Source organism: Haliaeetus leucocephalus, unplaced genomic scaffold (genome assembly GCF_000737465.1).
Source record: "Haliaeetus leucocephalus isolate CR32 unplaced genomic scaffold, Haliaeetus_leucocephalus-4.0 Scaffold140, whole genome shotgun sequence".
NCBI lineage: Eukaryota > Metazoa > Chordata > Aves > Accipitriformes > Accipitridae > Haliaeetus > Haliaeetus leucocephalus.
The window spans coordinates 14247987-14274373 of NW_010972576.1; the positions used below are offsets into that span (position 1 = coordinate 14247987).

Below are 26387 nucleotides of genomic sequence, written 5' to 3' on the forward strand. Positions count from 1 at the left end.
TACCGGCCCGGGCACGGCCTGGCGGGGGAAAGGGAAGGAGAAGGGGAAGGGCAGAGCTAGTGCCGCTGCCGGCGGTACCTGCGCCAGCGCCGCCATCCCTGCTACGCGCCGCGCCGCGCCCCGCCCCCGAGCGCGGCGTCAGCACCCTCACCCCCCTTCGCCGCTCCGCAGCGTCACTCCACCCCGCCGGCCGCCTGAAGGACCCTGGCATAGAGGTGTCCTGCGCCATGCCTGAGCCTTCTTTTTGCCTGGACCTTTTAAAAAAAACCACAACAGGAGTGTAATAGTCTCCCCCCCCCCCATACCCCCTTATCCGTGTGTGTGCGCGCACTCTGCCAACGCTCTGAGAACGACGTGTTGAGCGACTTGGCCGTAAAAACAATGCTCGCTGCGGGTAGTGAGGCTTTCTTATAAACCTCAGGCGCTCGCTCGGGCAGCCTGGAGGAGAGGGTCCTTTTTCCCTCAGCGGATGAAGGTGTGTGGCGGCGGCTCGGTTCATGTGAGTGCCTTTTGGTGGGGCCTGTGGGGCTCCGGCCGAGTCTTGGCGCGGGGGTGGGTGCCTTTGTCCCCTCAGCCTGCTCTCAGCGCGCCCGTGGGTGGTTTCGTTCGGTCGCCGCTCGCCGCTGGGGGGCTGTGTCATGGCGGTCTGATGCCCTGGGACTCCCCCCGCGGACCGGACCGGACCGGGCCAGGCCGGGCCGGGCCGACCTGTCTGGGGCGGGCAGCGGGAGCCCGGTAGGGCCCTGTTAGTTTGCGGGGGGCGGCTGGAGCGGCTGTTCCCTGCGGGCTGTGTGCTGCGGCCGTGGTCGTAGGGAGGCTGCTGCCGTCCCTCTGAGGGGAATTCCTCTGTAGCGGAGGAGCAGGATGAGTGCCTCGAATTAGAGGAAAGGGCATTATGTTCGTTGTTGTTTCATTTACATGAGGAATTTAATCATGGGGCTTAATGTGCGCTGTAGCTGTAGGGTGGCATTGCAGATACAGATACCATACTTTGCGGGGAGGAAGCATGCACGTGAAATGGTTCTTCTGAAATCAGTTGTGTTCCTTTATTCAGCCGATCGATTGAAGTGACAGTTTGGAAGGGGCATAGTGATGGGTTGTTGAAGAAAATGCTGTAATAGCTTGGAAAGTACAGGCACGGAGTATCTACTGAGCTTTGCGTAGGAACAGCTGTTACTAATTGAAAAGTAGATGCTTTCTCCGTTTTGGTAAATGGTATATATGTTCGTTATGCTTTTGCATAAACATCAGTGAATGAAAAACAGAATATAACTAAGTGTTTGGTCCATCCTCAGTAGAGGTACCTGCAAGATTTAACATACAGCACATAGTCTGTACAAGGATGCATGGATTGGATGACAGGGATGAACTTATGATTTGTTGCTTGTTAGGTTATGTTACGAGTCCACAGCTAACCAGCATATGGCGATGTTACTAAAGTATCATATACCTTGAGCTAATCAGTAGGTGGTTTTGTGCTGGGTTTAGTAGCTGGCAAAATGAAGAAAATACTGCTGCAAAATAAGTAATCCTTGCATTTCCTGCTCTTTCTGTTTCTTTAACTTGGATATTTTTTTTTTTTAATACAGTCATTGCTTTTTACAAATAGTTTTGCGATTCAGGATAATTATGTGAAATCCATAGTAAGGTGAGGCAGTAGTGATTAAGTATAGCACCCCATTTTTGTATGCTCTTATCGTTCACTTACTATATTATTCTTCAGTTATGTTTAAATAATAATACATTACTTGGCAGACCTATTGGAAAGTAAGCCCAAAATCTGTAAAATAAAACCAAAGTCCTAAAACTGAGGTTTTTGTACTGGATATTATTAAGAGGGATAAGGCCTTAGAAATGACTAACAGATAGAACTTTGACAAATCTTACCAAATAGTTGGTAAAGTGGTTTTTTTTTGTTTTGACTTTTTTGTTTGGTTTGGGTTTTTTTAGCTAGCCTCAAGGATCTTGTCAAAGCGGCTTCATCATAATATAATCTCCCCACCCTGTTGCAAATTAACAATATATTCTTGTTACGATGATTTTGACTTTAAAGAGTTTTAAGAAATATATTGGTGAGTGCTGCTTACTGAATCCTGAAGGTGCAAGGTGTTGAAGGCAGAGTGATATAAATCAAAATGATTCTTAAAACTATCTTCAGCAAATTTGGGCTCTGGAAGGTGTTTTTCCAGTTGTAAATATAAAGCTTGTGCATGTTTTCTATATATTGCTATAGGTGTGTTTGTTTCTTTTACACCTTTAAATGTAAATAGAGAAGGAAACAACTTCTCATTCCCCAGACTGAAAGCAGATGACAGTCTGGAGAGAATGGTATTGAATAAAAAAGGATATTTTCCAAGAAAAGGACATTTGTGCAGATCTGAACATAGTCTATCAGATTGGAAATAATAGGACTCTTGAGTTCCCTAGATCCTTGAAAACTTGATACTTCTGATGATGAAACGTATGAGAGTGGGAAAACAATCTGAAGAATAAAAGTTTAATGTGGAAAGGTATTATGAAGTTGCTTTGACATCATTATAAAAATAATTTAGTATGAATTTAACAATGGCAGGCTAACCTAGGGTCTCTTTATCAAAGGAGGGCCAAACAGCCCATGAATATTTCTTCATCCTTTTGATTTAGATGTTCTCTGTAATGGCTTTTCTCCTAAATATATTTGACTGAAATCTGTTTAATATGTTATTGTTATTTCAATTATGTATGTTATCCAAGAAGACTAGCAATGAAGTTAATTTTATGCCATGATGGGGGGAAGCAAGCAACCCCCTAGGACTTATTATGCTTTGCAAAATTCTTTAAATCAATTTCAGTTGGCATGAAGCTTTAAAAAAAGTTTCTGGAAGTATTGTAAAAATGCCTCAAAATATTTCTATACTTTTATTATACAGCACATTCTATAGTATAGAACTGTGCTAGTTTGTATTATAAGATAGCAACAGATAACATAAGGTAATAATCAGCTGTAGTGATTTGTATTTTCTTTCTGAATCAACAGACCACTTCTAAAATTGCTGCTGTGTGTAAATTTATAATTATCAGTGGAATCAAATTAGAAAAGTGCCAGTTTCTCAGCTTCCTCCCCCCCAACATTAAAGTAGAATAAATAATTTTATGGATGTCATGTTACTCTGTTCATTTCTGAAAAAGCCCTAAGAAGCAGCAGAGGTAGCTTGTATGTTCTGGAGGACAAGAACTCAAATAATGGCATCAGAATGAAGAGTGGATCTTGAATTGGCAAGCAAAAAAAATGTATTGAGATGCAAAATAGGAGATAAGTTTTATCCAAGACCTCTCTAGACCAAGAGTGAAAAGAAAAATTGAGCTCTCCGGTGCCTGCAAATCCCACCTACTTTACAAGTCCCCTTAAGCATACTAGCGAAGTATCTATGTAATAAAAATAACGTAAAGCAGTTGTCATAAGAAGGATTGATCAAGTGTGCAGGAAGACAAATCTGGTATCTACCATAATATTTTTGAACTTTTCTGATTATGATTTGATTGCTATATGTCACAGCTACCATGTGAATGAATTCATTCACATTTGTCTCTTCTAAGGGAGTGTTTCCTAAAACTGAAAGAATGTCAAATGCTGAACAACACAGGTAAAACTTAGGGGTCAGCATAGAGGGCAGTTGCTAGGAACATCAGATGTGAGCAGAGTAAATACCATCTCTTGTTTCTTGTAGTGATGTGAACTATATGATATCAGTCCAGCAGAGACCCACAGAAGATGCTGTTTATTATCCTTCCAAACAGCTATCTGTATGGTTCTTACTACTGTCACCAAGAAACATTTCCCTTGTTAGATTTTGTGTCATACTGGGGGCAAGGGGGAAATTGATGTTTAGTTTTCATTTCCATGGTTGCATTAGTATTAAAACAGTGTCTGTGTGTGAGGGGGGGAAGTCTCTCATGGCTTTTTTCCCCCTGGTGTGGTGGAAGCCATCCTTAGTCATAATTTTATATGGTTTCAAAAAGATTTGGATACTTCTCAAAGCAGTCTTCTGCTTTCATTGTTTTGATTTTTTTTTTTATGTGTATATATTTTTATTGTGTGTGTGCATGTGCTTGGGAAAAAGTGCTTTCCTTGAAAAAAAAATTTCTTTAAGCAAAAACTGAAAAATGTTTTACTGACTAGGTTTGGTGACCATGGGTCAGTAAGTCATCAGTTAAAGTTTTCACAATTTTCTTTTCTCTTGGAGAACAAGAAAATATAGTACTGTCTGCATTATGATGTTAGGGGTCAATTTCTTCAGGTTGAGTGTAAAATTAATACATTGGTATTTTACTTCACAAGTGGTTTATTTATTCTGCTTTCACAGTTGGCAAATCTCTCTGTTTTGTTCTCCCAAATAATCACACTTGAATATGTGGAAATATCACAATTAGAAGGGTAGGTTTTACTATGTGTTTTTTAAAGTTAAATAAAAGGCAGGAGTATAAGAGGGAAATATTATTGGTTTTGTAACACTGGGTATAATGAAAAGACCTTAGCAGAAGAGGAGCAAAAGATCTCAAGTTCGTTCTCATCTGTTATACCTTAAACACTTCTGACAGATGTCTGCCTAACCTGTTTTTAAAACCTTCCAGTGATGGATATTCCACAACCTCTGTAGGCAGCCTGTTCAGTCCTTTACTTTTACTTGAAAGTTTTCCAAATGATCGAACTTAAATCTTCCTTGCTTTTTCCTGTCTGCAGTAGACCTGGTGAACAGTTTAGTCCCATTTTCATACCAACTTCCTTTGCGTTTGAAGAACGAGACCAAGTCTCCTGTCTAACTTCTCTCCTATAGACTAAACAACTGCACTTCTTTCAAGCTTTTTGATCTTCTTTGAAGTGTCTTTAAAAAGTTGAGAGACAGGAAAGGGGAATCTGAACAAAAGCAACTCTCTCTGGCAATTGGGGGGGGGTCTTGAGTATGCATGAGTACAATGTGAATATTGCTTGGGAAGCCTCTTGAACAGCTGAGACAGTTTGCCTATAATATAATATGGCTAGTCAGGCCTTTCCTGACTTGCCACTTCTTTATTTCCTCCTGTCTCCCTCACACTTCTTTTCTAGAGAAATTACAAGTTTGAGCTGATTTTTTTTTTTTTTTTTTTTGTCTTTTAACTGGAGAGGAGAGGCAGGGTGAGGGAATAGATTCCCAGGTGAGAAGTTTGTTTTTTCTCTGTAATGCTTGTGGTGTGGTGTTGTGTTAATTGATTAATTCATTAGTTAGTTGCCTTTACACTTTTTGAGCCATAAAGTCTTCTAATGGTGAAGTCCACAACAAGCATGAAACATTTTGCAAGCAGGTATTTCCTACCTGAAAATGTAGCCCCTGTGGTTCCAGTCAGTTGAATAGATCTGATAGACCAAGGGGAAGCACTTTTTGAACATAATAAGAATGTGCTAGTTTGCTTAGGTAGCATGACAATTCCAAGTGTTTTGAGATTGTCACCATATTCATTTGAGTATTCCTAAACTGTCCAAGCATACATGTTTGTATTTAAATAAGTAAAATTCCTTGCCTGAGCATGCTCTGTGCTTCTGACAAATACCTCTAAATTCAGTATGGTTAGAAATTTGTAATCAGTTATAACTGGTTTTAGGCATGGCAATCACTGGCATTCCTGATGACAACAGTCAGTGTGCCAGATCCCTGTTGAGTTTTCTAGGGGACATGTGCTTATGATGCAAGTCACGGCCTGCTCCTGGGTCTGTAATACCAGGTGATTGGCCAACACAAAAAGAAATAGTTTCATTTATAGGATTTTTTCTAAATGCTGGTTTTGACTTACCCCCCCCTTCCCCCCAAAGAAACCATCTTAAAAATGGCATGCCTTTCAGAACTGGCAGATGGCAGCTGTTTCAGATCTTAGTGTTCTTTTACTTTCTTATTGCTAGCTTGTAAAATAGTTTGCAACTTCAGTTTTCAGTATCATATTTTAAATAACTGGCTGGCTCAAATGGAAAAAGAAGAGGAGCAATTCAATTGCTCACTTGTTCCTTTGTATGCTATTTATTTTGCTGTGGTAATTAATCTACTCCAATAATTCTAATGCTACTGCTTACAGGCTAATATTTAGTGTGTGGCCACTAAAGAATTTGTTTCTGGATTATCTTGTATATTCTTCCTCTTGAATGTCCTTGGCTCTGTTCCTCTTCTGTTACTCAACAAATCTTGTCTCCTACCATGGGATAGGGGCAGGAATGGGGAGATAAAAGTTAACTAGGAAAATAAGTCATCATCTGAATAATCTTATCTTTGAAGTCTTGGAGCAGAGCACCTTCCAGTTGTTCACTTGCATATTTCTGGTTTGTTTTGCTTCATTCTGTTTTGTCAGAATATTGTCGGTTGGTCCAGTGGCCTTCTGGTAGGGCAGGTCATGCATTCTGTCCATAAAAACTGAGGAGGGGATGTTTGTGCAAAAAACCTTTATTGTCCATAAGGAGTGTGAACATTATTAACGAAGGTATGAATTACTTTTAAAGGGATAAGTGAGGGAATCATCTTTGCCTACCAAGATGAAAGATAAGATTTCTCTTAAGTTACATTTACAACCTAGGGTCATGATAGTCTGAAATTGATCTACTTTGATGATTAAATGCATCAGTGGGCATCTGTAACACTTGGTGACACTTGGTGTTTCTAAAGAAAATGACTTTGATACCTTACTGAAATGGGAATTGGATAAATTCCTCTTTGCTGTGTACAATTTTCAGAAAGAAATTCCAGAAGAGAGATACCTTCTGCTGACCTAGCTTTTACAATTTTTATTACACTCCACAACTTTGTATACAAATTCTTATGCCACTTTATATAAACTAACAACTTAGAAACTTCCTTGACTTCAAAAACTGTAGAGAGGGAAATTGAAACTAGCATTCATATTAGAAAGCAGTATATACTGTATTTAACCATCATCTGTTAAACACAATTCATGTAGAAGAACCCATTCTTCTTTCCTCAGAATGCTGGAAAAAACCTGACAGAGGTTCTATGCTGGATTAGAGGAAAATTGAATTCCTCTCATAACTGCTTCCCTGGTGTGTTGTCTCATATCCTAATTATCTGAAAGCAGACAGATTCTGAGATGCTTTTTAGATTTGAAAGCAGCTGGCAATGCATAAAACATCATCAAAAATTGCCTTGAGTTAGCAGATCTCTTCTTGAGATCATTTGGTACAATCTTTTGGCATAAAACTACCCATTATAGAAGACTTTTATTTCCATTTCCTTCTCATCAGGAGCTTTCCCAACATAACTTCAACTGAGTATGAATTAATAGTTTAAAGATTAGTCTCTGACTTCAGGACCCTCTTTCGGAAATGATCCATGGCTATTGGATCTGGTTTCTATCCCAGAGTATTTCTCAATTACGGTTTAATATACAGCTTTGTAGTGGCATCTTGTTTCAGCCTCTGAAGATAAGCAAGCAGATCTTTTCAGCTGTTCAGTAAGCCGGGGCAGCTAGGGACTGCTATTCCCACAAGAGTGCATGGGCTTGCACATGGCATGCAAGAGGCACTACATTTGGCTTGGTATCAGCTGCTTTGGAGTGAAGGCTGTAAGTTCACATTTGTGCTTATCCTGTTGTAAGGTTTGGAACCTTCTCTGTGAAGTGCTCTAGTAATTGGTAACAGTCACACACTAAGGAAGTCACCATTGCCAACTAGGATGTGACACTGAATTGTACACCAGGGAAATTAATCTTTTCTTAGGGGTTGAATTACCCTGCTACATCACAGTGGATAAGTAATTTCACATCCGTATGACCATCTGACCATCTATAAAATAATGCTAATGATAAGAACGAGGCACAGTTTGTTTGTTTGTTTTTTCCCTTACATATAGTTTACAATTAAATTTTACTGAGAACTCACCTGCAAATTTGCAAGTTTTGAAGACGTGAAACCAAAATATTCTAATTGAAAATAAATGTTTTTAAATAGTTGGGTTTTTAATAGAATAATTTGCAACACAGCAAAATTAGAATTTAGCTCAGTTTATCTTAAACTGTGGAAACTAAAGAAGCTTTGTATCCGTAAATGAGATATGGCTATTTCCCAAAAGCTGCTTGGAGGATTTTTCTGTCAGATACCATCAGTCTTAATAGATGACATCAGCCCTCTCAATGTCCAAGATGAGTGCACAAGGGCTTTGTTTGTTTGTTTACTCCGCACAGATCTAGTATTAAAAGAGGAGAAAATAATTTTCATTCTAGAGGTTTTACAAGCTGTGAACCTAAAATGCTTCTCACTACATACAAATACAAAGAAGGTTCTGAAAGACAGTTACAAGACTGCTTACTTTTTTAGTACCATCAAAAGATACAATATTGCTGTGCTTTCTCTCAAGCAGTACTTAAGTATTTGTAGAAGATGTGGTCCAGAAGTTTAGCTAGACTAGCATACTACTAACTCAGTAACCATGTTGCTGTTCTGGACTGTGCCCAAAGGACTACTGAGTACACTTACTTCGGAAGTGGGTTATCAAGTGCTCATAAAACCAGATATTTACTAACAGTGGTGTTCCTGACTTAGTTCTTTTCAGTACCAGTGTGTGAACATTCTTTTGAGAAGTTATTCATGAATGTATGCATGTGATGTTAAATTAACAGAGGGATGAAGAAGGTGAGGGCACTGTCCTGTAACCAAAAAACTCCTGATGCTCCCCTCTAGTTTAGAATATGGAAAACAGGTCAAAAATAACACTTTCAAGATCGCTCTCTTTGGTTTGGGAAGGTCATTTCTGTGTGTCAGCTAGAATAACTACAGTACTCTGGGGTTTACATTTGATTTATCTGTCTCTGCAAACTGATTTGGTTTTCAAAATGTGAAATAAGTGTATAAAATCTGAGCGGTGGTTCTCTGTTAATAAGAATTAAATGATTCTCATTTTAAAAAGAAAAAACTGTTTTAAATATAAGCATCATTTGCTGTATAGAAGAAAATGGTGGGATTTTTTTAATACAAGGAACATCTTTCTGCAAAAAATTGTTTTGTTTCAAATCAGTAGATCTGAAATAGCTGTGTAATAATATAATCCTTTGGTGGATGTTTGCATCTGAGTGAAAGGAAAGCTGGCATTTTGATTTCAAGTATCCTTTGAATTGTTATTTTGTGCACTTTAGTTAGAAATGATTTGACAGGTAGTTGCTGTACAGTCTGCTTCAGAAGTTGATTGGTTTGTTTTCTTGCTGAGAATAGAAAAGTCTTCACCTGCATAAATGTAAATCTACTGAAAATTTTTTTTCTTCAGAGTTCCTTTCTTTTATCTCCAAAGGGGAAAAAATATTCTCTGTATTTCTACCACAGAAGTTAAAATCATTGATCCAAAATGTAGGTAGTTACAATATTTAATAGTTATATCTGAAGATTTTTGTAAGTAGATGAGATGCTTGCTAGGAATTTTAAGTGTCTTCAATCTGTACATGATGGAAGGAGAGACCTGTATTTTGAGGCTGATGCCAGGAATATGCAGTAGTAGATACTGCTGGCACGTGGTTTTGAAGGGACATGTAACTGCTTCTGGCTGCTGAAGATCGGTTGTTGTCAGCCCACTTTAGACTTAAAAGTTAATTTAGACTTTTCACTCCACAGCTGAATAAATAATATTCTCTGTGCAGGGTAAGTTAGTATCTTTTATAGAAGATTTTCATTAAAATATCGTCCTCCTGTATTACGTGAGTAAATTCAACACTGGAAAGTACAGTTATTTGTGTGATGAATGAAACTGGGTCGTTGAATGTGTGTGGGAGAGTTTTGCCTGTGCAAATAAGATACTGCAGCTGCAGGGTCAAAGTTTGGCAAGGACTGCCTTTCCCCTTAAAGCTTTGTTTGACAGCTTTGTTGCTCCCCATTAAGAGATGTTCGCCTTTATTCTTGCATTGATTACACACAGACACATGCACACACACGCACATTTTCAGGTTTAATTTTCTTCAGCTTTTATTTGGCCCACATAAAAGAATACCTAAAGTTTCTGCCTCAGTAAATACCAGCAATTGTTAATGCAGTTGTAGTTGGAGAACATTGATTCTTTTGCTGTACATCTGCATGATGTCTGCTGAATGCTTTCATGAATAAATAATGGTTATTTTTAACCTTAGCACTTGCATTAGCTGAATGGTTAAATCCTGTTTTCCTTTAGCTGTGCTACAGGATACTACTTTTACATATAGAAAAGCCGATATTGGTGTAAAAGTAATAAATTTCAGGATTCTTTTTGCTACAGTTGAACTAAGTAAGATAACTAGTAGGCAGGTTTCAGACGTTAAGAGTACTGTGAATTAAAATTGAAAAAAGGGATCAATGTTCCTGTGAACTACCTAAGCAATAGTATTATTTTGCAGACAATTGCTGACATAAAATATGTTGCTAATGGTATTCTTATTTCCAAACTCTTCAAGTTTGAGGAGGACGTGTCTTTAAAAATGTCTTTTTAGCAGCTAGGGTTTCTGACAAGGGTTATTATACTTATTGCTCTGGTAGACCCAAAAGAAAAAGATTGATTTTTGAGAGATACTTTTAAAATATATTTTTGTTCTCAAGTGAGACCTGTCTTAGGGAGAGGGGGTAAACATTTCTTTCTTCTTTACCTTTTTATAACTGCTGTGTCTGTTTTTAATTAAGGAGGTAAGTGAATGCTCACTTTTTTAGGATAAAGTTACAAGAATCAATAAAATACTTTAGAAAGTGTTCTACTTGGTATCAACAGGTAGATTTCAGTGCAGTTCTGATTATTCTTCTGCTGTCTGATTTATGGCTAGTTTACTCTGTAGTTATAACAGTAATCTAAAGCTTTCACTCCCCAGTAAAACCCTAGAGGCTGAACCACAGTACAGATTCTTCAAGTTCCTGTGGCATATGCTGACCTTGCAGACTTGTCCAGATGCAGCTGAGTCTGCTTATATTTCTGAATTTATAGGCATATGTGTGTGTCTGTAATTGTAAAGTCCATCACCAGTCAAGGAAGTTTTATGAGGATGCTTTGAGGCATGAGTAGCAGCTACTTTTTTTTTTTTTTTCCTTTATTCAGTGGTAGGCACTAGATACACTGTGGTTTGGAAAATTAAGCTTTTATAAATTAAAAAAAAACAAACAACCCTGTCAATTTTTGCTGCAAACTTTCTGTTCCAAAGAATTGGATGAATTTGGCATTTGGAAATCAGTGCTTAAGGTCAAAGAAACAGGGTAGCATGTTGTGGCTGTTGCATCTTTTCCATCATGGGATTTATGTGAGAATTCCTTTTGCATGTGGTGATCGTTTATCATAAGATTCTGATAGTACTATTAAAATATTAATGTAGCGGGATCCAAAAGATACACACTGCTGAAAAAATACATAAGGCTGTCCAACTGTTTTGGCATATGAGCTGCTACTTAAATTTCAGAGTGTGCTATAAAGCACAACCAGATGAATCTCTACTGAACTTCCAGGGGACCTGGCAGATGTAGTGGGTGTGTAACCTGTTGAGGCTTAAGTCAAGCAGTGCAAAGAAGTTGGTTTTCTTGAGCCATGTTGTGAGCCATCCATGTCTATTGAATTACTGGGCAGTCTTCTCAGATTAATAAAGTTACATATAACTTTGTATACGGTCTTTGTTACTGAAAATTTTTGGTAGCTCTGAGGGCAAAAATTTTGTTACAAACCACATCCAAATCACTTGACTTTCATCTTAACCTGGACAGAACTCCTTGTAGTCTTGTCTATGCTTTTTTTAGTCCTTGAGGTGTCTGCTCAGAGGTGGGAAAGAGTACAAAGTTAATCCAGAATTGGACAGAGACAAGCATTAGTAGAAACTTCTCCCTGAATACAAATTTAGCACAAGCTTACAGCGGGGATGTGAATGAAATTGCAAGTACTCTTAACTTACCTTATCCTTTTGAATGTTGCAGCTGTAGTGTATCAAGATATGATGAAGTTAATTAATATGTTGTGGCATCTACCAAGTCTTGAAATGCAAACTTGAACAAAATAATTTTTACTTCTGATTATTCAGTTTCTAATGATGTCTCCCATACAGATCCATTTTAATTCAAATTAAGCCTGTCATAATACTCTTAAAGTAAAAATTTCATGCTTCTACCTTTATTTGTTCTAACATATGCCTGTCTTGCTTCTTCAGTCATTGCTTCTCATAGATTTGATTTTTGCCTGTCTCATTAATGCAGTGACTTGCTTGTGACTTTGGTACATTGTTCCCTTTCAAGACAGACCTGTCTTCATGTTTAAAAATCATAATTACTGAGGAACTTCTGTTGTCTCAAAATTGATACCAGTGGATGGGCCTCTTTTTGTGCAATGTTCGTCATATTTTTAAAAATCTCTTTCATGCTGCAGTGTTTTTCAATAAGAAAAAGTTTGGTTGTGTGTGTTTTTCTATTTACAGCCCTTTAAAATAGGGAGGGGTAGGCTCTTAGGACTACTAAAAGACCTGTCTGCAGCTGGGATTGAGCCTGATTTATCTGGCAGCCAGAAGGGTTGGACTGTAGTCTCCAGAGCTAACAAATCATTCCTTAGGGCTGGCATTGCTTCTTGGATGGACTGTGTTAGACATGTTAGTTTGGAAATCTGCAAAGCAATTATTCTCTCTCAGTGCAGAAGATGTGAGTTGATATAACATATGGCAGAAATGTACAACTTTGCCTAATAATTTGCTGTTTGGCAAATTGTTTTCAATACTGACTACACAGGAGTTTATAGTTTATGAATACTTTGAAAATTGCACTTAAGTGCTCCAAAAAAAAAACCCCAATAATTGGGCTGTTCAACTGTTAAAGCCCCAGTTATAGCAATTGTTTGGGGAGAATGAGAAAGATACAACTGCAAAGAGATGTAAGAATTCTAAGTCTGCAAAACTGTATCACCATACTTAACCCTCTTATGTTTTAGGCTGTAATTCCATTTTACTCATATTAAAAAGAGCATTCTTTCTTTAGCAAAATACAAGGATAATAGTGAAAATTTCATTTGATCTTATATGGTGCCACATTCCTAGTACCTGATAGGGGATCACTGATCTAGTACTGAGAGTCAAAAATGAGGTTCCATGGTGATTTATTTGATAATAATTTCTAGATTTTGAGTTTTTACACTGCAATTTATCAATGTTGCTCAAAATCTTGACAAAAAATACAGTGTTCTTGGTTTGGTGTTTAGTGGGTTTTTTTGTGTGTGTGTGTTTGATTGGTTTTTAATTGTGCTATCATTGCTAGCTCTTGCTTTTCAAGTGTTTGCCATTTTTCTGCCAAAAATATTTTGGTAGGTCTCCTTTGCTGTGTGTGGAGAAGGACCTAGGTGAGCATCTACATTTTGATTACGCATATTTGTGTAGGACCTTAAACTATATTTTTAGTTGTATTAACTTACTTTGACAGTGTGAGATTTGGGAAACCTACATTCTTCCCTTACAGAGCTAACAATATACTTAATTCTGAAAGACGGATGAGCAGGTAGTTAAATCTTAACTGGTATGCGCCTGTCTTTTCAACATGGGTGAAATGATATTTTAGAAAAATGGGGTGCACCACTCTGTCTTTTTGCTCTATTGTAACAAGGGAACTAGGGCTTTTATTGTGATTAAGTAGTCTCAAGCAATGTAAAAGTTTTATCTAGTATCTTAGATACTTCTGTTTTCTTTCTCAGCATTATATTGTTGCTTACTGATGCCTTAGTCTATTTGTATATTGGTTTAAAAGGCACATTTTTTGAAACCTGTTTGTGAACAGCTTCACTTTTTTACTCTATTTTGTGATTGAGGAATTGTATTTTTCCACAGATAACACTGTGGAAGACCTGTGTTTCTGATAAGTAAATCTGATTCTTCTCTGTCTTTTGAAGTCCAGAAACATTTAATCTTTTAGAATTGCATTTCTTGAGAAGGAGTATTTGGGTGTAAAAGCCACGATTGCATTTTACAATGTGTAACAGGTATAAAACCAGTGAAACACCCAACCTTTTGCAGCAGTGATAGGTAAGTGCATGAAACTTACTGAATATAGCTGATTTCCAAAATGTCTTAGCAATAGAATTATATCATTGCAAATTTTTAACTAAATGTTATAGACCATTGACAAATTGAGAGCTGCTATTGATCTTCTGTGTTTTTAGAGTGAAATAGGGAGACGATGAAGTCAAAACCAAGATTTGATCTCAAAACTAATCAGTTGTAGCTCTCCTCAGTGTTTGTTTTTTTAATAGTTTACATTTTCATAGTTTTGAAAACTAAACCTTAAGTTCATCTACCAAAAATGTGCAATCAAATCAGATATTGTGAATCTTAGCCAAAGATGTTTATGACATCAGGTCTAGAATACTTTATGAGAAGTTAGGAGAAACCTGTAAGAGAGAATTGATTTTTTTAAAAGTATGAATCCTGCTTCTCTGAGAAAGGAGATGGGACAAGTTACAACAGTTTCCTAGTTGCACTGATACTTTGGTTTAGGAAAAGGTAACATAGTGCCCCTTTTTTTTTTTTTTTTTCTTCTGTTTTGATCTGCTCATTACTGTACCTTACTTTACAGAATAAAAAGGTGTGATGTGAGATTCTTAAAGCTGATTCACTGTGTCCTGACTGTTCACAGAAGTGCAAAGCACAGGAAAGCAGAATCTGGCAAACAGCTGGCACTTTCTGTTATATTTATGGGGTTTTGTAAGATTGTCTGCCAGAAACGGCCATACTCAAAGGAGATGCTCAGATAGAAAGAAGTCTTTGAACACACTTCTTGCAGAAACAAAGTGATTGTTGATATTTTCTGTCTTTCACAGGAACTAGAATACTTTGCTATACAAGTTGGCCACAACAAAGCGTCTTGAGACATCTCGCAGAAGAAGAAAAGGAATTTAATTTAAAGGCTGCTTGAGACTTAAGACCAAAAGCTTAGAAAGAGAAATTGCCATTAAATATTTTTCTATAATTTAAATTAATTGACTTTATTTAGCATTGGAGAAATTGCCCTTGTGTTGTTGATAACTTTTAGAATAAGGCTGATCCCACTGTCTCTGCTTCGTAATGATAAACTTTTAATTTGAACAGAGCATCTCAATTGAAAAGCAAATGTGTCTTTTTGCAGACACTTATTTTCTCCTGTAGTGGCTCCTTGCCTGATCTTAGGTCTTGGTTGGCAGCTATTCATAAACATGGCATTCTCTGTAAGGCATATGTTTATGCTATCTGGGCCATCTTGTGATTGTTGTCTGTTCTTTGCTAAAGATCAGTAGGATTGGCTTTGCTGTAGAAATACTTGATTCCTCCATAGCTAGTACAAGGCGAAGAGCATTGATGGGTCATAGCGAAGCAGCCGTGCAATGAAGAATGCTGCCTAGGTGTGGTGAGCTGTGAAAGTTTACCCTCTTACTGTGGATGAGTTAGTGTGTGTGTGGGAGAAGAACAGAGGAGAAGCAGGCAGTTGTGGTGATTTTGTTTTGGTCTACATCATTTGAGACAAAATTCAGCAACTTTTTGTCTCAACACATGGTCAGGGTGACCAACTGAAGCATGCATGGCATTTGGTTGTGTTGCGTGAAGGCCTGTGGGAAAGAAGGAGAAAAAGAAATAAGATGCCTGTCACCTAACAGAGCAGCATAAAACTTCACTGAATTGAAAATGCTGAAATAAAGCAGCATCACTGTCGTAGATGTACTTGATACATAGATGGAGTGCATGTTGATCCGTAGGCAGTAAATCTTACTAAGCAGCCTGCAGGTTAGATCTCGTACAGTTAGTAATCGTGTGTGTTGACATTAACAAAGCATTGCAAGAAAAAGCTGAGAGCTTCGAAGTGCTGAGCTTTTTTGAACCTCCAGCTGGAAAAAGGAATACTTAGAGCTAATTATTTTAGGTTTGGGGAATCAGATGGCTTCCAATTTCTGGTTTTTTGGTTAAATGATTGCTTTTCCAATAGTGAAAAATAATTGGTTCCATGTTCGGACTATGGATAGATTCCAAAACCAATTTTTAGAGTTTAAGGTTTAAATCTTGTCATCAATTTTATGGGTTTTTTGGCTTTTTCTTGCTTTTAAAAACAGAGAATATTAATATTGAAGAGTAAGCTACAACAAGGCTTATGTTTTTAGCATCTTCTTGGTGTATTCACTTTTTGATCTGGATACATTCTAAGGTCAAGGCCAATGTCGATAAACCAATATTGGTAAAATGTTGAAATTTTGGGGTAATTTGTACTATATGAGAAATCTTGATTTATTATAGAGAGTTTGCCACTTTGGGGACCCTTTCACATTACATGTTCTTGAGAAACAAAGTAGAATAATGCCTGTTTTCTCCTGTGAGTATACAGCAGCTACTCAGAGGACCACAGGAGGCAGTGCTTTCTCTTTAAAAAAAGATAGGCAACTCTTAATCAGCAGTTAAACAACTTCTATGTCTTGATATGTAACTTCATGAATAACTGCAGGACATGAGTCTTTCATCTGAAGATTGTGTTCCATTATAGTGGAGCAAGTGGTTTTTGGAGCAGTTCTGATTGTCTTGCAGGTAGCAAAGTAGTCTCGGAGGTCTGAGATTAAGCAGTTTCCCTTAGCTGAGCAACTAGGTAACTTCAGGAGGTTACCCTTTTCAGAAGGTCTGAATATAGCTACTCCTTACTTGTTTCAAAAGTATTTTTTGTTTGAAGGGAAAGCAGCTTGTTAGGCAGAATTGTATGATGTGATTTTACTTTCACTTGGCCCCTGGAACATTCTGACCTGTTTTGCAGAAAATGTATCTGTAATAAGATACGAATCTGGTTTTTAAGCTATATTATTCCTGGTTTTCTTTCCTCTTCTTAGTTTGTGTATCACCAATAGGAGTTGGTTGTTTGGAGGGGGGTGTGGAGTGGGGGGGTGTCAGGGTAATAGAGGGCAAAGGAAATAGGTTTAAAAAAAATCCAAAAAAATCATTGACTGTAACCTTTGATTGTTGCAGTGGTAATGTTTTAATGTGTTGGTGTTTTATAATACAGGGTGGATCTTAAAAGTTATGTGCCCTTTTTAGATACAGTTTTATCCCTCTGCTGTATGGGTTCCTGTGCCTGTGCAGCAGTTCATTTCAGCCTGTTGGCTCTTTATATTAGTATCGGAAATACCTATTCCTTTGTGTTATTGTTATAATACTAGGTTTACAGAAATTTATTTGACAAGTGGGAAAATGTCTACCCATTGTAATCATGTAACTTCATTTCCAGATCTTCAGTTCATTAGCCAACTTGGCTAAAACCTATAAAATGTACCAATTCTATTCACTTTGAAGTTTTAGTAGCATTTCTGCTGTTGTTGGCAAAGTTTCCACTGTTAGTATTGTGTTCTCCTGAGAGAATATGTAGCTTGCAAGAAATCTTACTGGTATGCAGACAGTAATACCCCACGCTTTGTATTATGCTGTGTTGTGCCATAATAGTTTTATGTCTATTTCCATTTGACATCTAAATCAGTAACTTATTGGAATCACTGTTTTCCTTTTTGAACTCCTCTGTTTTCAGACTGCACATCAAAAAAGAATTATTTTCTTATTAGCAGAGATGAATTTGAATTACTTCAAGATTACTTCACTTGTCCTGGAGAGATGATTTTACTGCTCTTCTCTCTGTGAGAGTTTCTTTCTTTTAAAAGAAAAATCTTTTGTGGATGAGTGGAAGGTGTGATGGCAGTAATGCTTTTGCATCTTTAAGTGATACTGTGCATGTAAAACAGATTTCTGTTGTATTAGATTGCAAAGACGGCAAGATGTGGGTTCATTCTTTACTTTTGCAGGAGTAATATACCCCATGCATCATCTGAGTACTGTATCTCTCTGGCTTTGTGAATTTTACTTTGAAAACTTTTAATTACACTATTCCTGATTCATTGTCTTTTGCTCTTTTTTTAAAAAAAAATATATTTTTATATATATAAATAAATATATATGATTTCTTTGTAATAGAAGATCAGATATCAAATGTAAGTTGATACTGAGAGTGCAGCAAAGGTGGTATGTTGACACTGGCATGAGCGTGATTGTATTTGTTCACCTTTCAGTTATTTCTTAATGTATTTTGTCTCCATCATGGTTTTTGTTTCAAATCCCAACAGAGAATATTCGTATGTTATAAACAGACTTAGGTCATAGTGTCAGAATAATCTTGCAATAAAATGGGAAGTTTTCTGCCAATTTGATATGAGAAAAGGCATTTTGGGGCTCTGATAAAGCTGAGGAGCCAATGCACGTATGTGGATTGTTATTTTCTTACCAGTTCTTCCCTTTGTTGCAGTTGATGGGCAAATTCACAGGAATTGCATCACTGTTGCTTGTGAAGATCTGCAAGGCCTCTTTTCTTCTTGCCTATAATCAGTTTTCTTGATTTACAGATGAGGCAACTGTTAGTACAGATTCTTTCTTCATCTATATACTGAGTGGGAGGGTAAAAGCGCTATCTGCTGCAGATAGGAGTGACTGTATTTCATCATTCTGTTGCTACTATTTGAGCTTTTATGGTCACACACAGATGTTGCAGAGTCAGAAGCAGGCCAAATTTGGTAGCTTTCAAGAAATAAGGGCTGCACACAAGGCATAGCTAGTTTCTGCAACATAGGAGAACCCCAGTAAAAGGATTTGAACATCCTAAAAGAAGATTAAATGCATTTATTTGTGCTCTTACCCTTACTGGTCTTTTGTGTTTCCTGCTTCTTTAATGTTACCTGTGTGCCTGGCCTTCCATTTCAATGGAAACAAAATAAGACAATTGAAATCATTGCTAAAATAACTGTGAAGGTGTAAACTTGCAATAAAAGTTGTATTAATCTGAGATGAGTAAAAGTACTGATGAATTCTGCTTAAAAGTAAAATAACAGTAAATTCTTCATGTATGTACAACCATAGTGTATGAATTATTCAGTATATTCTGAATAAATTTATTAGAAAAGTTTGGAAATTTTCATGCGATGTTTCTATTTTCTTAGTTTCAATAAAATTCTGCATACGCTTAATAAATTTTTCAGCTAAAACCAGGACACAGTGTTCTCCTGCCCAACCTTTTCCCTTTTATTTCTTTTTTTTTTTTCTGATTTATAAAGACCTTTCGTTCTGAGAAGGTAGAATTCTTTCTGTTTCTTGAAGGAAGAACATGTTTTCTGCAGCTGGGAAGAAGAATAGCCTTTCTTCTGAAATACTTGAAAGCAGCTGTCAAACATCAAGTTCTGTTTAATGTTGCTTTTTGTTTGGGCTTTGCATTAGGAGGTGAGAGCCCAGCTTGTTCACTTAACAAATTTTCTTATTCAGCAACTGATTTTAGAACTGCTTCATGTGGTAAGAAATGGTAGCATTACTACATTAAAAAGTTATTAATTTTAGACTGTCTATTATTTGTCTAGGTTTTTAGCCCGTTTCTTGGTAAAGATGGCAGCCAACAATGTAGTGCTGAACAGACTGGAGCAGAAGGGTGCAGAGGCCGATCAAGTTATTGAATACCTCAAGCAACAAGTTGCTCTGCTCAAGGAGAAAGCTAGTAAGGAATTACCTATCTTATGATAAACTTGTTAACCAGATGGTTAACATTAAATGCTCATAGGAAAAATTGAGAACATGGACAACTTCATTGGTGCTGTCAGCCTTTTAAGTGTGTTACAAGTTTTCTAAGATAAAGCTTGTAATTGTAGCACTGCTTCACTGTCTTGTGGTTTGTGGGGTTTTTTGGAGCTGCTTATTCTGAAATAGAAAAGGCTTGAATGACAAAGGATTAATGACACAAATGGATTATGGAAATTTGATAGGACACTATTCCATTTGGGGGTTGAAAGGGAGTCGGGAAGAATACAAGACTATGCATTTGGCTGAATGTGTTACTGCTTTTTCACCACTATGGGATTCTCTCAAGAGTATCATAGCTTCAACTTTGATACTTTGTACATATCAGTATCAGTGAATTAAGGTCCTCGGTATTACAGCTGTGTTCAAACTTTTTCTAATAGGTCTCTTGGAATTTTTTCTTGTGAGTCTATTTGGGGGGCTGAGAAGCTAGTATGTTGAGAGGCAACTTGAGTATATAAATATTGTAAAAAAATGGCTATATCAACAAAAAAATTATTCCAAAATACTTCTGATGATACACTCCCTGAAAGTTTCCACTTTTTTGGTGTTTGGCTCGCCACGTTTCACTTTTCTTTAAAAACAAAACCTCTGTTTGCCAAGTGATGAATGCTAATTATTGAAACTTGTCAGTTTTAATATTGTGTCAACTCTAGTCTTGCAGGCATCTCTCCGAGAAGAGAAGAAACTCCGTGTGGAAAATGCTAAACTGAAGAAAGAAATTGAAGGGCTGAAACAGGAGCTGATTCAAGCAGAAATTAGAAATGGAGGTGGGAAAAAAGTCCTATCCTCATACAACATAGATCTAGTTAGTTTTGATCATATTTTATACTATCTTAATTCTTCTTGATTTTTATCTTTCTGTATGTGACTTCATGGCATTTCTTACAAATTCTGGATTTTCCTAAATTCCATGCCTATGACAAGTTACTTAATTCCAACATTTTAGTAAGCTTCAAGCCTAACAGGTACATATGCCAAATCTTAATCAGGCATGGAACTAGTTCTTTGTATGTTTTTGTGTAGTGCCTTTCATAATAAGCCTTGAATTTGACTGATGATAATGACTCATTATAATACCTTAGAAACTGCTGAATGTCTAACACTTCTTGATACTCTTGACTATTTAATCTCGCGTGACTGAAAAATCCCTATGGAAAATCAAGCCGTAGTTCAAAGTACAGATGGGCAGTGACTTAGTAGAAAATCTGTGGTAATGTAAAATTAGAAACAATGTGTTTTGAATTTTTGATTCCATGGTTTAGTAAGAACCAGCCTTTCATTGCCCTGTTTTTCCTTCTTCACACTCCTCTGTATAGCTCTGTTCAGCTCACACCATCATTATATAATTCATGTTAAAAAAGAAAGGAGTAGAAACCAAAACTGGAGTGTTTCAGATCCAGCGTGTCTTCTTTAAAATTATTTCCAAAGAAAGCCTCTCAGCCCTCAACAGCTATTATTATTTTTACCCATGCTGTCAGTATTGTAAATTGGGTGAGATAGTAGCCACTGTAGCTGGATGCTAGCATTCAACCACACTGAATGCTTTACTGGTAAAACATCTTCAGTCTTCAAAAAGACTAGCATTTTCTAAATGGAGGGAATTCTTTTTCTCCTTTGGGCATGAATAAAGCCCTTTTATGTACTAAACAAAACTATTAGTTTGTATTTCTCCATTGTCTGTTAGTCTGCAGCAATTCTTGACAGGCATAGGATATTTCAGAATCTCTGGTGTGCTTGAGAGACAAGTCTCAAGGTATATTATTTTTTCCAAGATGAGAAAGGACTAGGAAATTAATATGTAGCTTGACATGCATCTTCCTATATTAGCTAGTTTATCTAAAAGGTAGTAGGACTAAATTAAGATCTGTCCTTTTGAAGTAAATTAGTGTATCTTAGCTTTGACAGTATTAAGTAGTTGAGAACAGAAATTAGATGGACACAGAACTTTAAAAATATCACTTGATATATTTCTTTGAAAATCTGAAAAACAAATAGTCTTCCCACAATTAGCAAGCAAAAGAGCAAGCAAGTGGTTGTTGGTACAATAAATCTCAGATTCAAATGATTTTAAAAAAATGTTTATAAGAACACAATTTGTGCAAATTATTTCAGTGTTAAAGAGAGCGGGTATCAACAAACATGGTGCAGTTCTTCAGGAAGTTAATAAATGTCTGAAGTGTAAAAAGAAGTATGTATGCAGAATGGAGAACTGTATAATAGTGACACTAGAAGGATTTGTCAAACAGTAATTAATCATAGAACAGTCCAGTTTGAAAGAGACCTTAAAAGATGATCTGGTCTAACCTTTCTTGGGAAAGGGAGCCTGGATGATACTGCCTAGCACACCGATGATGCTTACCCAGTACAATGATTTTGTAAAAAGCCTTAATATGATTCTTGAAGAGCAGAATATATATGTGAGGTGATTCTTATGCTTCCATCTGATAAGATTGATAGTGAGATGATGTCCAGAATTCTATATCAGCAGTTTAAAAAGAAATGTGAAGGTATCATGGAGAATTTAGGGAAGGGGAGTGAGGGAGGAATCAACAGATCGTTTTAGGGCTGCAGGTAACTTCTTAGAATGTGATTATTCGGGCTCAGTTTCTTTAATCAGAAAAAAAAGTTGAGGAATGATCTGACTACAACATAAAAATGATTGTATGTGTAGCAAATTACGGAATAGTCTCCAGTATGACAAGCTAGTAGCCTGAAACTGAAACTAGACAAACACAAATGAGAAATAAGGAGTTAGTAGCAAAGATAACTAGATGTTGAAATGAACTACAAAAAGAAGTGGCATTAGCTCTATATGTTTTTTTCTGTTTAGCACTTTTTCCCATGTAAAAAATGTGTAGTGAAAGACATTGTTCTTAACTGATCAGAATAATCGTATGTAGATTGAGTTCTGAGATGTGATTTGTAATGTTGTGCTTCACTACTCAGCAGTTGGGGTTTATGTATTTTAAGCAAAATTTTCAGTTTTCTCTACTTTTTCATTTATGTTGGAAACTTAAAATGTCATAGTTTTCAAAGTTCTGGTACCCCTTCTAACTTCAGTGGTTTTGATTTTAGTAAAACAGATCGCAGTTCCTCCTGGTACAAGCATTTCTACAGCTTCGTTTTCAGATGATGTTCCACAGCCTACAACAGTTGCATCATCTCCTGGTTCCAAGGATCAAATTAAAGGTGAAGATGAAGAAAAGAAAAAGAATGAAAAAGTAGAAAAAAAAGGTACTTCAGTTTTCTTAGCTCTGATAGAGATAGACAGTTAAGGCATTTAATTTATGTAAGTGCTTTTACATCATTTTGGGCACAGAAGAAAATGGTTTGTACAGCCACAGTAGGAAGAATCATGTGCTAGCTCTTAAAATCTTGGAAGTACTTGAACCTAATGAAGGCCATCAAGTAAGCTACCGATTCTTACTTAAATGGGATACATGCCAAATTTCTTTTAATGTGACTGAACTCCCTTATTTAAAAAACAAACAAACAACAACAACAACCCTCCCCAAAGCCCCAAAACCCCACACAGAAAAAAAGCAAAACCAAAATACACACACAGAAGGAGAGAGGGGGAAAAAGAAAAAAAAAAAGTGGGGCAGGGAGGAGGATGACACAAAGTTTAGAGAAGTTTTTTTGGGAGATTGGATGGCTTTCTGTTCTGAGGCTTAGTTAGATTCCTGCCCTCCTCCCTCCCCCCCATGGAAACAGTGCGAGCAAAAGGCAAAGACCAGCTCAGCAAAATACCTTGCAAGCAATAACAGCATAACATAGTACTAAAGGAAGAGTGCTAAATTGCAGTTTTCTGCATCCTCTAAGTATGCTGCTTTTTTTTTTTGCTTTTTTTTTTTTCTGGAAAATTCTTACAGCCAGTAAGGTTCCATCAGAATCGATCAGATACATCCATGTCAACACTGGTAGAATTGTGTGGCTAAGAGGAAGTGCTGGGTAAAGGACATAGGCAGATAGCATAATCTGGTTTTGGCAACAGGGAGGAAATGTAGGAGAAGGGTATGTAGGTTTCCTAACACCTTTCCTCCCGTTTTTCTTTTTTAGCTGTCTGTATTGACTTCTGTTTAACAAACTGTCTTAATAGGAAAAGAAGGATGTGTCTTTTACACTTGCACAAAAGTACAAGTGTCTATCTTGTAACTTGAACTCATGTTTTACAATCATTTTTTTATGCAAATTAATAATAATTTGCTCTGAATTGATTTGTACAGCTTTTCAGAGTTTGGATACTGTGCTGATAGGGCACTGTATCTCTTTGATTTTTCTGGTAAGCTGTATGCAGGCTTATAAGCTACTTCATATTTTTTGATACACTGCAGCCTTTGACATATCAGTATTCCACAGAGCTGTAAATATAAAAGCAGAGGCCACATGTCATATCAGGCAATTAACTGTTTTCTTCAAGTATTCAGTGGCTACAGAGCACATATTTGGTTGGTAAGGAAAAATAAAACTTTCTTGTACTGTGTTTCCCCTCATCTTGTGTAAGTAGCTTAAATTTGGAAAGCAATCTATTTGACTTTTTCCTTCCAGTGACTCTATTTGGAAAAAGGTGAAATATAGCATGAACATTAAATAGAAGCCCTGAACAGGCTATTTCTGTGGAGTTCAACATCTACTGTAGGTATAGTATTTAACAATCAAAGTAACAAATATGTAAAAATTTTTTTTTAGTCTTGAAATTGACAAAATTATGGAATATCTCAAATCTCTTTGCTTTCTGTCACCTATCTCATCTGTTTCCTTTCTGGTTATTCCCATACTCTTTGTTACGCTTCTTGCAAACTTCATCTGTGACGCTTCTCTGAATATTGATTCTGGGCTGACTCTGACATAGGCCAGAGGAGTGCAGTTATCTCCTTGGATTGCAGCATTGAAATGGGTGTTTTCTGTGCATCTGTATATATGCTGTATACAGACACGTACACAGCAAAGCTTTTTCCTTATTTGGTGACAGACTTAATTTCTTTAAAGTGAAATAAATAGGGTGCTAGAAGCTGATTTTTTGGCTCCAGACTGTTGTAGAGAAATGTCATGAAGTGGAGAACAGTGAGGAATGATACCAAGGATAAAGATGGCAGGTCTTTGAAATGATCTTAGGTATTAAATATTAACTCTTCTGGTGGGGTTTTTCTTCAGTTTCTCTTCAATTATTTTATATATCCCTGGTTTTATTAACCTAATTGTAAATAGATTACAGTCTAATGATAAGTCATAAACACTAGAGCTTTTTATTCATCATATTCATCATATATGAAATGAAATATTTTTGGAGAGCTATTGCTTAAGTTAAAAAAAAATACTGCCTTTTTATTATTGAATCTATTATTTCATTTCAACCCTGTACTAGAGCAATGATAAATTAATCAAATTTCATGCTGTAGCCACTTTTCCTTTTTTGCTCCCTGAAGAAGGGAGGTTAGTTTACAGTAATATGTAAGCTATCACGGATGAAAGAATAAGAGAATATGCTCATGTTAAGTAAACACTTTAGACATTTCTTAATCCCCCAGATATTGTAGCTGTTAAACAAATCTTGAATGTCTTTTAAACAGGACAGTCTTATATACGAATTGGATGTAACTTGCTCATCTTGAAAGGAATATCTAAATAAGCAGCTGAGTATGGGAGTGTTGCTTCACTGCTGTTTTATACTATGCAGTATGTATGGGTGATGATAAACCTTTGCATGGCGTGGGATAAAGACTCCGCATCAGTGGAACCTTGTAAGCCATGAGCATTTTCACACACTAGTATATTCGGGAAGTAAAGGATATTAGCTAAGGTCATCTTGAAGGGTTGCTTTGCAACTGTAACAGTGCAGTTGCAGTGAGTTAGCATTGTCCACAGTTAGGACCTGTTGTTAGGCTCTAGTAACCTGGTGACTTGTGATAGTCTGGTTTCCCTTTGCTGGTGAAACACCATGGTAAGACTTACTGGTAATTGCTAATTATTAAAACAGTACTATGAGGCTTATTGATGTGGCCTTTGGCAGAGTGTATGTGTCACCTACAGACATGTTTGCTACAGTTGAAGTTCAGGATGACTTCCCTTTACAAACAAAATACCTCTAAGGTGGTAATTACTTGTAGTAGCAATCTAAATTGGAGTGTGTATGATGATTCTCCACTGGAAACTAGTAGCAGAGGTGCTAACTCTTTACTCTTTTGTGTTTTACACTGGATTTACACTTATTTCTGAGATTGTATCTCACTTTTCCCTTGCAATAGTCATATACGTTATTTATGCTTTTTTAATGTTTATTTCATGAACTAAACTTTCTTTAATAGGTGAAAAGAAGGAGAAGAAACAGCAGCCAGCTGCTGCAAGTATTGATGCAAAACCTGTAGATGTTTCTCGTCTGGATCTTCGTGTTGGCTGCATTATTACTGCTGAAAAGCATCCGGATGCAGACTCTCTGTATGTTGAAGAAGTGGATGTTGGTGAAGCAAGCCCAAGGACTGTTGTCAGCGGTTTAGTGAAACATGTTCCTCTGGATCAGGTATTGACAAAATTGTTTAGTGATAGGAAAGGAAAAGCTATCTTAAAGCCTTCATCTGTTTATAGGATGTGTTTTCATTTTGCTAAAAGATTTCTACAGTCATGAAAACAAAAATAAAATGCAAATGGAAGTAATGCTTGACAACATTTACTAGAAAATGGAGAAGTACCCTTACCCCAAATCAGTTCCGTTCTGCTTGCAGTGCTCCTGTCCTGGGATCTTATTCTGACTCCTTTGTGATGCCATTGGTACACAGTGAGCTCCTAAGCCAAAAAGATGTGACTCTTCCTTTAGGTTT

General features: G+C 36.9%; 2 protein-coding genes across 5 annotated transcripts in view; one reads left to right on the forward strand and one right to left on the reverse strand.

Moving 5' to 3' along the window:
• The window catches only part of TBCK (TBC1 domain containing kinase), a 115175-nt gene extending 115067 nt beyond the window's left edge, over positions 1-108 (reverse strand). For both annotated transcript variants that reach the window (XR_775550.1, XM_010586226.1), the window contains exon 1: positions 79-108. The gene's annotated coding sequence lies outside the window, so the exon portion shown is untranslated. The remainder of the gene's footprint in view (positions 1-78) is intronic.
• A 69-nt stretch (positions 109-177) lies between these two features.
• Positions 178-26387, forward strand: part of AIMP1 (aminoacyl tRNA synthetase complex-interacting multifunctional protein 1) — a 38955-nt gene continuing 12745 nt past the window's right edge. For 2 of the 3 annotated variants that reach the window (XM_010586228.1, XM_010586230.1), the window contains exons 1-5: positions 341-499; positions 19356-19489; positions 20226-20339; positions 22648-22806; positions 25878-26089. In XM_010586228.1, coding sequence (XP_010584530.1) covers positions 498-499; positions 19356-19489; positions 20226-20339; positions 22648-22806; positions 25878-26089 — 621 coding nt within the window. In that variant the 5' untranslated portion in view covers positions 341-497. Of the gene's footprint in view, positions 216-340; positions 500-19355; positions 19490-20225; positions 20340-22647; positions 22807-25877; positions 26090-26387 lie in introns of those variants that run through there. The other variant, XM_010586229.1, reaches the window with a different exon arrangement.